This window comes from Chlorocebus sabaeus, chromosome 12, assembly GCF_047675955.1.
Source record: "Chlorocebus sabaeus isolate Y175 chromosome 12, mChlSab1.0.hap1, whole genome shotgun sequence".
In the NCBI taxonomy this organism is placed as follows: domain Eukaryota; kingdom Metazoa; phylum Chordata; class Mammalia; order Primates; family Cercopithecidae; genus Chlorocebus; species Chlorocebus sabaeus.
In genome coordinates this window covers 69773607-69786890 of record NC_132915.1, presented here as the reverse complement: position 1 = coordinate 69786890, position 13284 = coordinate 69773607, and the positions used below count along the sequence as shown (strand labels likewise).

General features: G+C 39.9%; 1 protein-coding gene and 1 long non-coding RNA gene across 4 annotated transcripts in view; one reads left to right on the top strand and one right to left on the bottom strand.

Moving 5' to 3' along the window:
- Nucleotides 1–13284, top strand: part of LOC140712970 (uncharacterized) — a 60738-nt gene that overhangs the window by 42458 nt on the left and 4996 nt on the right. The gene's annotated exons all lie outside the window — the stretch shown is intronic.
- NR4A3 (nuclear receptor subfamily 4 group A member 3) overlaps nucleotides 423–13284 on the bottom strand; it is a 43612-nt gene continuing 30750 nt past the window's right edge. For both annotated transcript variants that reach the window (XM_007968591.3, XM_007968593.3), the window contains one exon: nucleotides 423–3720. In XM_007968591.3, the coding sequence (XP_007966782.1) occupies nucleotides 3473–3720 (248 nt within the window). In that variant the 3' untranslated portion in view covers nucleotides 423–3472. The remainder of the gene's footprint in view (nucleotides 3721–13284) is intronic.

Genomic DNA, 13284 nt, shown 5'->3' with positions numbered 1-13284 from the left:
TAACCCTGATTCTTGGGAATGTTGGTTCACAAACTGTATCATATTGTCTTGATATAAAAATGAATCTTTCTTACCTTTAAAGAACACTTTTAGCCAACAAATTTTAGCTCCATTTACATTATATACAGTTGAAAGAAAAATGGGAGTTTCATACACTGTGCATGTTTGTATCTCCTCGAAGCACTCAGCAGTGGTTTGCCCCTAGGAATTAGTCAATAAATGGTTATTGAATTTAGAATGTCCTTCTTTTCAATCAGTAAGGTTTAATATATATCCAATTCAGAAATCCTATTAATTTTTCAGCATTACTAAGCCTTTAAAAATCAATTTTGGGGATGTGCTTAAGAGTTCACAGCAAATACTATTACATAATAATTAAGAGAAAACTGTTAAATGAATCATGCTTATTCAGTACACCAGTAGCCATTGATAAAATGTAATTTAATTTAATCATTTAAATTTACATTGTTAATGTACAAGAGCATTTCTTTCAAACCACAGGTTAACACACACTAAAGAGCAATGCTGTTAGAGGAGCAGAGAAACTTTGGAAAACTCTGCTGTCTGAAATAAAAGCAAGGCACTCTCCATTAACAGCTGGTGGCTTCCTGATTTCCGCCCACAGAAGGCATGTTCACACTGAGAGAGCTCTCCCACGAGGGGAGGAATCACCTGCTTTAATACATGTTGTCCTCTTCTGTGCTAGTGTGGTCATCCACTCTGTATAAACTTATGTGCAACATTCAGACAAAAAAAAAAAAAAACAGGGGGAGTTGAGTTGATAGATGACTTGGGAGGCTCTCATAGTTGTAATAACTATGGAAGACAGAAGAACATGCTATCATCTTTATTTTTAGCACTCATATCTGGACCTAGTACTAAAAAAGCTTCTTCATTCCTTCCAACCACTAGATTATAATGGCTAAAAAGTCTTTTCCTTAAAACTGATGGGTGTAAAAATAAAAAGTAACGGCATTTCTCTAGGGCTCTGTTTTTGTTTTGTTTTGTTCTTCCTTTATAGACATGACAAAAACAAGGATTAACTTTCCAAATATTCATGGTGCACAAGAAGGTTATGTATGCACAGTATTTCTAATTTATTCAAATTCAATTTGAATTTGGTCTGAAGCTATCTTGTATGAAATGTTAGCTTTCCTGATACTTAATAATATTTATTATGTTTGCATATAAGCTCAAAAAATTAATGCAAAAGTATACTTTACTCGTGGTTATCTTCTGGTAAATATTAGTGGTTATGTTTAAAAGCCTGATTTTATATAGATGGAGTAAGCTGAGAAAAAAAAAAGACCATGGAAAGGTAAATTAGGTCTTAGTCTTGATTCTGTTACTAGCTGTTTGACTTTGATTAACTCTTCACCCTTCAATGGGCCCCAGTTTGCTCCTCTCTGAATTTTAGGGGTTGGACTAGTTGACAGGCCAGGCCCCTTCCAAGTCTAACATTTCAAAATTCTAACATTCCAGGTTCTATCATCTTGATATATAAAAATAACAATCTTTCATAAAAGCACACATAAACATAACACATAATCAAATATTAGAATGACTCTTGGAAAAAAACATGTGATTTCCTATCTGGGTTATACTTTGCAGCAGTTAGGCAATTCATTTGGCATTTGTTTGATTGTATAATTTAATGACAATATAAACAGCATAGTTTTGTTATTTTTCCTTTAAAAAGACTAAAGCAAAAATGATTAAAGCTAACAAAAACTACATCAGTTTGACATTCAAAGTTTGTTTCTTAGCAAAATGGCCAAAGATATTTTGACTTGATACAGAGTATATAATATAAAGACTTTTAGACCTAAAAATCTTCAAACATTATTCGAATTTAGCAAAACATAAGCAAAATTTTAATATCAAAGTGCTAAACAGTACTGCCTTAAAAGTCACTGCAAATGAACCATAAAATAACGGCATGGGAAGTGACATTTATTGTACAAATGGTTAATAAAAAGACACATTATAAATATATATATGTAACCTGCTATATTTATATATATATATATTTGCTTATTTAATTTCTAATTGGTGTATCCAAGTCACTGTGAACACCCCATTTAATTACTCTGTAACTCAGCTTCCAGGAGCTGGTGGTCTTGCAATAAATACAGGCAAAGCTATTACAATATAACGTGCATACAAATGTTTATACAAATAAGGACACTATGCAACAATTATCTCATAGTAATATGGCATTAACAGTAGAAACATACAAAAGGGAGTACGAACACGGAATGTTGAAACGCAGCCCACTAATCCTTCCTAGTACTCACACTCATACTATTTTTTAAATCTTTTCTAGTATTCACATTCATACTATTTTTTAAAAAGAAGATTTGCTTGCTCTCCAAAATTGTCTCCTTAACAAATAACAAAAATTAAATTATATCTATAAAAATCCTTATTGTCCCTGGTGCTTACCCTGTATGACCCAGTTCCTGCTGATTTGAATGTTCTTATCTAGGGATCAAATACTCGACTGACTTATGGAGCTTCTGAATGAATATACTAGTCAGTTGCTATAACTGAAACAAGTTTAGGGAACTCTAGTGGGGTTGATAGAACACAACCAAAACAGTTACATGTAATCCAGTTTATAATCTGATCCACTTTCAGGATAGCTGGACAGTCAGGGCAGGGATCTGGTTCCATCAGGAATGGCCTAAAAATCTTGGATAGGCCATACCTCAGAAGGGATCTACAGGAAAGGTGAACCCAGCCTCTGCTAGGAATATTAGCATGCGTTATTTGCTAACATGACTGCCTCCTTTTTATTTCCATATAGAATAAAGGAGAGTTAATAAACAAGACTTAGTAAGACAGCACTTTAAAAAATTGCACTTGTTTATGGAAGCAAACAGCCATTATTGTTTTGCTATGTCTGATTTGTAGGTAATCCTCCATCTTTCAACATTTGTTAAAATAAAGGAAGAAGGAAATTAAAAGGAAGTTTCTGCCTTGTTTGCACCACATACGTACCTTTGATACAGGAAGCGTATTTTCAAGGGACCAATCTTTAAGACACATCCTACCCTGGCAAACAACCCTTGGCTGTTCTTATTTTTAAATACAAAGCAACTATAATTGTATTCCCCAGAAAGAGTTTTAAAACAGTTATATTATCCTTTTTTTTTTTTTTCCTGCTGGGATAGCATTGTCCAAAAGTGCTTTGTTAGCAATTTCTTAGAAAACCCTCATGAACTATACCCCCCTCCCACCCTATCCCCCAATGCCTAAATATAAAACACAACCCCAACACAATACTCTGCATGTTTTCTGGCTTTAGGTTGTAAGGAAAAGAGCCAGAAAAAAAAGTCTTTGCTTTCTACAGGAGCTGTTTTTCCTCTTAAGGAAGGACAGGAAATGATAGGTTTCCAGACCTATCCCTTTGCTGCGTAGCAAGCAGGTGCTAGGAGAAGAGGCGGCTCACTGCTCAGGCTGCTCCTGATTAGAAAGGTAGGGTGTCCAGGAAGAGCTTGTCGATGACGGAAGGTGGAGACACCAAGTCTTCCAGCTTCAGGTAGAAGATGCGCTGGAGGCCCAGGGTGCAGATCTTCCTCAGTTCTACCAGGGCACCCAGGACCTTGGACTCGGTGGGCTCCAGAGCCTGTCCCTTACTCTGATGGTCTTTTAAACTGCTTGTGATCTTGTTGCATAGCTCCTCGACTCTCTTTGGTTCTTTTAACCCATGTCTTTCTGCAGAGGGATAGAGAAGAGCAAGAAGTTTAGGAGGCAAATACATTTTAAGACACTTTGAATGCCTAATTGAGGTCTGTGTCTCATTCTGCCAGTTTGGGTGGCTTCTTAACAATCAAAGTGCCCTCCCTGTTAGAGGTAGCTCATGGCCTTTGGTATTAAACAACACCAAGGTTTGAATCACAGTCCCAACACTTACTTGCTGTGCACCCTAGAGTAAGTCTCTTTACTTCTGAGCACCCATTTCCTTATGAGATGAAGAAAATGATCATACCCAATTAGGGGTTTCTGGGATAGCCAGCTTAGGTAACACAAGGGAAGCACAGTTCCTGGCACACAGCCACATGGAATGAATGGCAGGGTGTTTATTATTTTGCATACATTGTCCTACTAAGGACTCACAAAGCCCTGTCAGTAGGCAACTATTTTTCAGAGTGACACAGAAACACATCCAGGCAAATGAATTAATGTTTGTATCTTGACAGACTAACTTAAGGGAGGTTGGGAGGCTGTAACTTCCATTTGCTAATGCAAGGGCTGCTCGAAAAGACCCAACATAGCAAAGTGCATTCCTGTGTTTTCATGCTAACCAGCACTGAGAAGAATTCAGCTTTTCTTTTCCTTGTTTTGTTCCCCCCAACTTGAAACCCCTATTGACATACACCTGGCACTCTGTACAAAATACACATGTCCTCCTGCTGTGGAGATGGAAAAGTCATAGAGAAGGGGAGGAAGCCCAGAAGGATGTGGTGCAGGCACTTTATAATGTATCAAGACACAAATACCAGCATCTTATATTTTACAAAACAATATATAAAATGATCTCCATGTTAAATACTATGATCTATTTTATGTATAAGGTTAAATGAATTTCCCAAAGTCACTCAGCTGCTAAAAGCTGGGATGAGAACCCAGTTTTCTGAGGCAAATATTGGCCTCTTGTGCGATCTTGGCTCACTGCTCCCCTACTTCCCCCCACCCCACTCCCCGCAGTTCAAGCAATTCTCCTGCCTCACCCTCCTGAGTAGCTGGGACTACAGGTGGGCACCATCATGTCCAGCTAATTTTTTGTATTTTCCGTAGAGATGGGGTTTTGCCATATTGGCCAGGCTGGCCTCGAACTCCTGACCTCAAGTGAGCCTCCCACCTTGGCCTCCCAAAGTGTTGGGATTACAGGAATGAGCCACCATGCTTGGCCTCAGAGCCTCATTTCCAAGGGAAGAGCTTGTCCTCTGTTATCTCAAACTGTTCTTCTCTCAGTACATTTACATGTAAAATCATAATCCTTGAGAGATCGAAGACATCCTTCTAATGGGAAATCAAGCAATAGTTTCTAATTTTTACGAAATTAATTTTTTTTTTTTGAGTCACGGTCTTGCTCTGTTGCCTGGGCTGCAGTGCAGTGGTGCAATCATGGTTCACTGTAGTCTGGAACTCCTGGGCTTAAGTGATCCTCCTGCCTCAGCCTCCCAAGTAGCTAGGACTATAGGCATGCACCACCATACCTGATTGATTTTTAAATTATTTTTTGTAGAGGTAGGGCCTCACTATATTGCCTAGGCTGGTCTTAAACTCCTGGACTCAAGTGATCCTCCTGCCTCAGCTTCCCAAAGTGCTGAAATTACAGGCATGAGCTACCGTGGCTAGCTCTAAATTAATTTTTTTAAGTTGGAGACATTTTTGTTAGAAAAGTTATTTCCTGCTGGGCGCGGTGGCTCACGCCTGTAATCCCAGCACTTTGGGAGGCCGAGGTGGGTGAATCATGAGGTCAGGAGATTGAGACCATACTGGCTAACACGGTGAAACCCCGTCTCTATGAAAAATACAAAAAATTAGGTGGGCCGTGGTGGCGGGCGCCTGTAATCCCAGCTACTCGGGAGGCTGAGGCAGGAGAATGGCATGAACCCAGGAGGCGGAGCTTGCAGTGAGCCAAGATTGCACCACTGCACTCCAGCCTGGGCGACAGAGCGAGACCCTGTCTCAAGAAAAAAAAAAAAAAAAAAAAAAGAAAAGTTATTTCCTTGAAGCAAAAGTTGCAGTGAGCCGAGATTGCACCACTGCACTCCAGCCTGGGCGACAGAACAAGACTCCGTCTCAAAAAAAAAAAAAAAAAAAGAAAAGTTATTTCCTTAAAGCAAAAGCCAATCAGAAAAATGAAGAACTATCCAGATACTTTTCTCTTGTCCCAAATAAGAGGCCTGGGAACCAGAAAATTTGCATTATCCTCAGTTTGGCTAGTTTGTGTATGATTTGGGGAAGTTCCTCCCTCTTTGGGGCCCTGTAAAAGGAGAAGGTTGAACTTAATTATCTGTAAGGCCCCAAAGCTCTGAGTTCTGATGTGTGTCTGTCCTTCTGTCCGTCCTTCCTTCCTTCCTTCCTTCCTTCCTTCCTTCCTTCCTTCCTTCCTTCCTTCCTTCCTCTCTCCCTCCCTCCCTCCCTCCTTCCCTTCCTCCCCTCTTTCTCTTTCTTTACTTCTCGACAGAGTCTCACTCTGTCACTCAGACTGTAGTGCAGTGGTGAAATCTCAGCTCACTACAACATCCACCTTCTGGGTTCAAAAGATCCTCCTGCCTCAGCGTCCCAATTAGCTGGGATTACAAGTGTGTGCACCACACCTGGCTAATTTTTGTATTTTTAGTGGCGACAGGGTTTCACCATATCAGCCAGACTGGTCTCAAACTCCTGGCCTCAAGTGATCCACCCCCCTTGGCCTCCCAAAGTGCTGGGATTACAGGCATGCACTCCTGCACCTGGCCTGATATGTTATAATATCAAAATTCAGGCACACACTTCTGCACCTGGCCTGATATGTTATAATATCAAAATACTACCATGAAGATTGCCAGCGGCATCTCCGTGGATTATAAGTTGCAGGCATCTTGTCTCAATGCAATATGCTATAAAGAGAAGGGCACTGGCCCTGGAGTTAGACAGACCTGGGTTCTAGTTCTGGTTCTGTCACTTACTAGCTGGGTGACCTAATTTCTCTAAGGCTCAATGTCTTCACAGGAAAATCAGAATTATTGGGTGGCAGATACACAGCCTTTGCTGTATTCTTCCTGTATGTCTTCAATGTTATGTAATAAATTAAAAGAAAAAGTAAAATGATAAGAAAACCCAACTGCATGGACTGTTGTGGCTCAATTAAGATAATGTTATGGAAAAGTGGTCTGTCAACTGTAGAGAGCTATACACTGGAATAACTGGTTCTGGAATAATCAGAACCAAAGACAATGCTTGCCAGTGGGCAAGTGGCTGGCAACTACAAGGTCTAACAAAAGGCAATTAGTGGCCTAATTTCCAAGCTTTGCAGTGCATCATTTTGCTTTCCCTGAGAAACTATTAGCTAATCAGCCCAGGTGCAGACCTGTCTCCTACAGCTTATCTTTACTAAATACATAGGCTCCATGTTTCAGTCTCAGAAGAAGCACCTGAGAGTGAATTTTAAGAGAATCCTGCATGCAGTGGTGTTCTGCCTAAAGTTTTATTTTTCTCCCCAAAACAAAAGAACACGCTGTAAATTTGGCAGTAAATTTCAAGAGCTATAAATCGTCCATAGCCTCTGACTATGTAATCCCACCCTTGGGAATTTATCCAAAGGAAACATTTAACAGAAGAATAAAACTGTATACATGGAGACATTTGATTCAGTATTATCTATTACCAAGACAAAACAAAACAAAAGCAAACAAAAAAACTGGAAAAAGGCAAAGGGCTGAAGAATAGGGGAACTGTTAAGTAAATAATGGTATATGGAAGGGAAGACTCTGGAGACATCAAACAGAACAAATATGAAGGCTGTGAAGCAAAATAAAAAAATGTTTACAACATTAAATAAAGAGTAGAATATTAAATACTAAAGCTGTGTTTCCATCTACGCAAATATTATTTCTTCATATAAAGAAGGGTGAAAGAAAATATAAACATGAAAATACCTATGGGGTTTGGGGATAACTTTTTCCTTTCTTTTAAAATGTCCAGGTTGTGCTCTTTGTATAATAATGTTAAAACAGAACAAGATGGATTTCGTCCTTTGTGAAGTCCTTGAGTAGTTATAACATGATCAAACATCACCTTGCTGATACTAAATTCAATTAATAGTGAGAAATATCCAATTAGATTCATAACCTAGGGAAGGTCGCCTTTCTCAGAATAAATACCAGTCCATTGACTTAAGCTTTCCCTTCCTTTCAGTGTCTCATGTCTTACATAACATTCAAGATCTCATATTCATCATCAGGATACAGGAACTGAGCAATATATTGGCTGGATTTGGGGAGGGGGCTAATTGTGGAACCTTGTAACCAGACTTTCTCATGGCCAAACTCCCAGAAGGTACTGCAGAGTTTTCCCTGCTCTCCAACCAGTTGCCACTGCTCAATAACTATGGCAACCATTATTTATTCAGTGAATTCAAGTGGAGATCGATACCTCCTGCCAGCTGGATCAACTCTAGGCCTGGAATTCCTTGAGGAATTCAGAGACACTCCTGTTAGAAGCCAAAGGCACCTCAACCCTTCTTTGTTGTTTTGAACAGCCACTGGATTTGTAGCTTCTTTACTTTTTCAAAAGGGCTGAGATAATATTCAGTCTCCATGCAAACTACTGCCAGCAGCCAAGAAGATTTTCAAATCACTAGGGAGTCACTAAGTGTCTGGGTCCTTCCCTAGTAATTTGAAATCCCTTAAAACCTAATCACTGACATTTTAGTTAAAGGGATCTCCTTTCTTCTTGTAGCTTCGTAAACATGGCTACGGAGCTGATATACAGAGTTCATAAATTCGGGAGAAATAAGGCATTTGAACTATCCCCCTTCCTAGAGAATTATACACGGAAGATTTTAGTTTAAGGTCTTTGTCCACCATTAAACAAAACAAGCTTCTTAATATTTCTTGCATTTTGGTCTATATAATTTTCACAGAATGCTTCAGTATTTTAACTCTGGCATTATATATTCAAAACTTTAAAACATAACATACAGAAATGGTTAAGTAATTGACTTATATGTCATAATCATTGTATATATAGATTGGAAAGGGTTTGAGTTATTTAGTTCAAATTCCCATCTAAGACAAGAATCTCTACTGCAAGTTACCATAAAGAGAGTGTCAGGTAGTGGCTGGACTGGGAGTTAACTATAATATTATGCCTTAACAATACAAATATATTTAATAGCACTTTATATAACACTCTTTTACTTAGATTATTTAGATTATTTTATCTCACTCTCACAACAATCCTTTGAATTAGGCAGGATAAAGATTATCTTTAACTAACAGGTATGGAGAGTAAGGCTCAATTAAGTAGCTTGCCCATAGTCAAAATTAGCGAGGGGCTATTTTATTTCACTCCAAGTCCAGAGATACTTCTCTTATAACAGGATGCCTTCCATCTCTGGATGTCTCTAATTGTTAGAAAGTTTCTCCTCATCCTGAGATGAGCTAGCCTTTCTATAACTCTCTCCTATTTTCTGTGCACCAAATTAACTAATTACTTCTTTCAACAACTATTTATTGAGCACCTATTCTGTGGCAAGGAATGTTATAACTACTGGGGTTAGAGATGTGACAGACAGATCACACTCCTAATCCTTGTGTGGTATGAACATCTAAAGACACTGTTGGATTCCTGTGCATTTTAGCTATCCAGGCATAGACATCTCTGCTTAGAGCAAGAGGGAGGGGTTGGGAGGTAGGGGGAACCAGGGAAGAAGGAGTCAGGGAGAGAGAGTGATGGAATGAAATAATAGAGCTACATTTAGGTCTGTGCTCATGTTTTCTCATCTTCACCTGGTTAAGATCTACTCATTCTGTGGATCTCAGATCAAATATTTCTTAAAGGAAGCTTCCCTTTTTACCCCCATTCTAGATCATGTTCTCCTCTGGCATTCTAATCTTTCCTTTGCAGGACACAACAGTCTGAAATCAGATAGTTACATGATTTTTCTCCTCCCATTAATTGTAAGCACCATGGGGGCGTGAACTGTATTTGCTTAACGTTATATCTCCAGCACCAAGCCTAGTACATAGGAGACACCCAATAAATATCTGTTAAATGGATACACAGACGATCAAGGATCTGTGAAACATGATTATATAAGTACTAAAAGGGTAAGCCGCTAAGAATAAATATACAGGTTGGGAGTTATTAAGAAGCTAACAACAGTAAAGAACTTTACAAAATCTAAAACCTACCATATCAAAGCTTTGGAATTATATTTCCTGGCTGTAAACCTGAGCTCTACCACTTATTTATTTATTTATTTATTTATTTTTGAGATGGAGTCTCACTGTGTCGCCAGGCTGGAGTTCAGTGGTGCAATCTCAGCTCACTGCAACCTCTGCCTCCCGGGTTAAAGCGATTCTCCCATTTGGCCTCCCAAGTAGCTGGGACTACAGGTGCGTGCCAGCATGCCCAGCTAATTTTTGTACTTTTAGTAGCGACGCGGTTTCACCATGTTGGCCAGGATGGTCTCCATCTCTTGACCTTGTGATCCGCCCGCCTCAGCCTCCCAAAGTGCTGGGATTACAGGCGTGAGCCATCATGCCTGGCCTTGACCACTTATTAACTGGGTGACTTTGGGTCTGTTTCCACATTTGTAAAATGGTGCTAATAATGGTACCTGCCTTATGGGTTGTTATGAGAAGTAAATGAGTTAGTACATGTCAAGTATTTGGAACCATGCCTAGCATATAGTGAGCACTTAGTCAATATTTGCAAGTATCCTCTCTATCTAAAACTCAAGTCATTACCTTCCCCTTCAAATCAGCCACTTCTTTAAGCTTGTCTATTATGATATTACAGCCTTTCACATCACTCTCATAATCATCTCTAACAATTCCTTCCCTCCGAGTCATCATATTTAATCCATTTCAAGAACTTCCGTTATTATCTCTGTGATGTTCCTTGCGTTTATATCTCCCTCTCAATACCCATGGCCTCTGGACCAGGATCTTCAGTATCTTTGCTATCTAGATCATTTTAATAGCTCTTGACTGATCTCCATGCTTCCTGTATCTGCTGTTAGCCATTCCAGGTACTTCCAAGTTTATTTATTAAGCAACATTAAACAAAATAACACATGTAAAGCCCTTGGCACAGTGCCTGGCACCGAGTATTTTAAAATGGTAGTTATTAATTTCATAGATTGCTAATTACCAATAGGTTCCCTTGTTCCTTGCTACTTAAGGTGTGGGCCCCAGACCAGCAGCATCAGCATCACCTGGGAGCTTGCTGGAAATGCAGAATCCGTTTAGGTAGGTCCTGCCCCAGACCTACCTAACCAGAATCTGCAATGCAACAAGATGCCCAGTGATGTGAACGCTGGAGAAGCTCTGGTCTAGTCAATCCTAGTACCCATAACATGCTTGACTCAGTCCACACCTAGTGTTCATCTAGTCTCTGTAAACCTCATTCCCCAAAGTGGGAACTCACTCCTCAAGGCAGCTTATTCCAATTTCAAATGGTTCTTTCTATGAGAAAGTTTTTCTTATATTGAGCTAAAATTTGCCATCCTGTGTATCAGGGGTCCCCAAATGGTATTGATCCATGGCCTGTTAGGAACTGGGCCACACAACAGGAGGTGAGCGGCGGGCAAGCAAGTGAAGCTTCATCTGTATTTACAGCCACTCCCCATTATTTGCATTACCACCTGAGCTCCGCCTCCTGTCAGATGAGTGGCGGCATTGGATTCTCATAGGAGTGTGAACCTTATTGTGAACTGTGCATGTGAGGGATCTAGGTTGCATGCTTCTTATGAGAATCTAACGTGTGGTGATCTGTCACTGTCTCCCGTCACTCCCAGATGAGACCATCTAGTTGCAGGAAAATGAGCTCAGGGTTCCCACTGATTCTACATTATGGTGAGTTATAAAATTATTTAATTATATACTACAATGTAATGATAATAGAAATAAAGTGCCCAATAAATGTAATACACTTGAATCATCCCGAAACCATTCCCCCGACACCAGTCCAAGGAAAAATTGTCTTCCATGAAACCAGTCCCTGGTGCCAAAAAAGTTGGGGACTGCTGTTATATGTAGTTCCCAGTTCCGCCTCTTGGGCTTATATGAGAAATGTCAAATTCTCTTCCTCATGGCAGGGAGTAGGGGATAAAGAAAGGGATGATAGTAACCATCAGGAGCCCCACCAAGGGGAAAAGTAACTCTCCTTTCTGAGCAGGTGCTAGGGCAAAGGTTAACTTGGTGACAACAATGCAGTTCCAGCCAAACGGGAAGGAAAGGTGGGCCCCTGGAGAGAGAGGTGTGTGTAGTTCAAACACCAACAAACAGGACTCCCCACTCTCAGCTCTACCCCTTTTTCTGGGAATTCACCTTATTGCTACCACCCATGCCATATACAACATCCTTTACTGATGGGCAGTCCCAGAGACATTGAGCCCACGCTGGTCAGGAAGCCACAAGTCAGTCAGCAGTCTGTGGTGAGACTGATTTAAATGGTACTTTTCAGTCTGACTGTCTTTGATTTGGTAGAGTATGTGTCTGTCTCTCTCTCCAGTGAGACCACAGACTCTTTAAGGGTAAGGGAATGTGTGTCTGGTGCACAGTAGATGCTCAATAAGTATTTACTGAATTAATCTGAATCGAAAGAAGGCAATTTTCAAGAATTCATAGTTTTCTCATGACTGTGGTAGGCTAAAAATTAATTCAGATTTTTCTAATTTGGGAGACTTCCTGATACTCACAATTGGCCCATTCATACAATGAATATTTGTCATATGCCAGATACTTGTAAATGGTAAAGTAATTTTAAAGATACTAATAAGACTCTCCCTGTCCTTAAGAACCCCACAGTCTAGCTGGTAAAGAAAGACACAAAGAAATTCCTTAATACAATGTGTATATTCAGTTGCAGGGATGCATGAACACTTTTATGGATTCCTAGAGAGCAAGACAGCTGGCTCTTCATAGAAGTGTGTAAAACAAATAATATAATAATAATAACAATGAAGGTTTGTCTAATTTTTTTTTTCTGCATAGTATACATTAGTTCGTTCAATCTTTATAAGAAACCTGCAAGTAGACATCTTTATCCTTGTGAGAAAGAAGGAAACTGAGATTCAGAGAGGGTAACGAACTTGTCCAAGATTGCAAAGACAGCACATTTCAGGGTGAAGACCTGAACTCAGATCTCCTGTCTCTAAATCCTGTGGCCTCTCCCCTCTCCCACCTTTTTTGTTTTTAACTATTTTGCCCTGCTAAGTTTTACATTTAGTTTTCCTTGCAATGTAGCTGACGGCTTTATTTGATGCAAAAGCAGGGGTAACCAGGTAACCATATACAGTGAGCAGTGGAGCTCTGGAAAGACAGATGGTGGAGGGTGTGGCATGGTCAGCCACCTGTCTAGTCCTGCTGTGTTACTGTTTCACTACTTTCTGCCCTGGTTCTGCCCTCCTTCCTCCTTCTCAGTCTTAGAGGTCATGTTTCAATAAGACCAGGAAAAAGACTACAGTCAGAAGAGAAAGGAGTCATTTTCTCACCTGACAGATGACCTGAGTAGGGAAAAGAAAGTCATGGGGAACAACAAAATGGCATTTGAGCA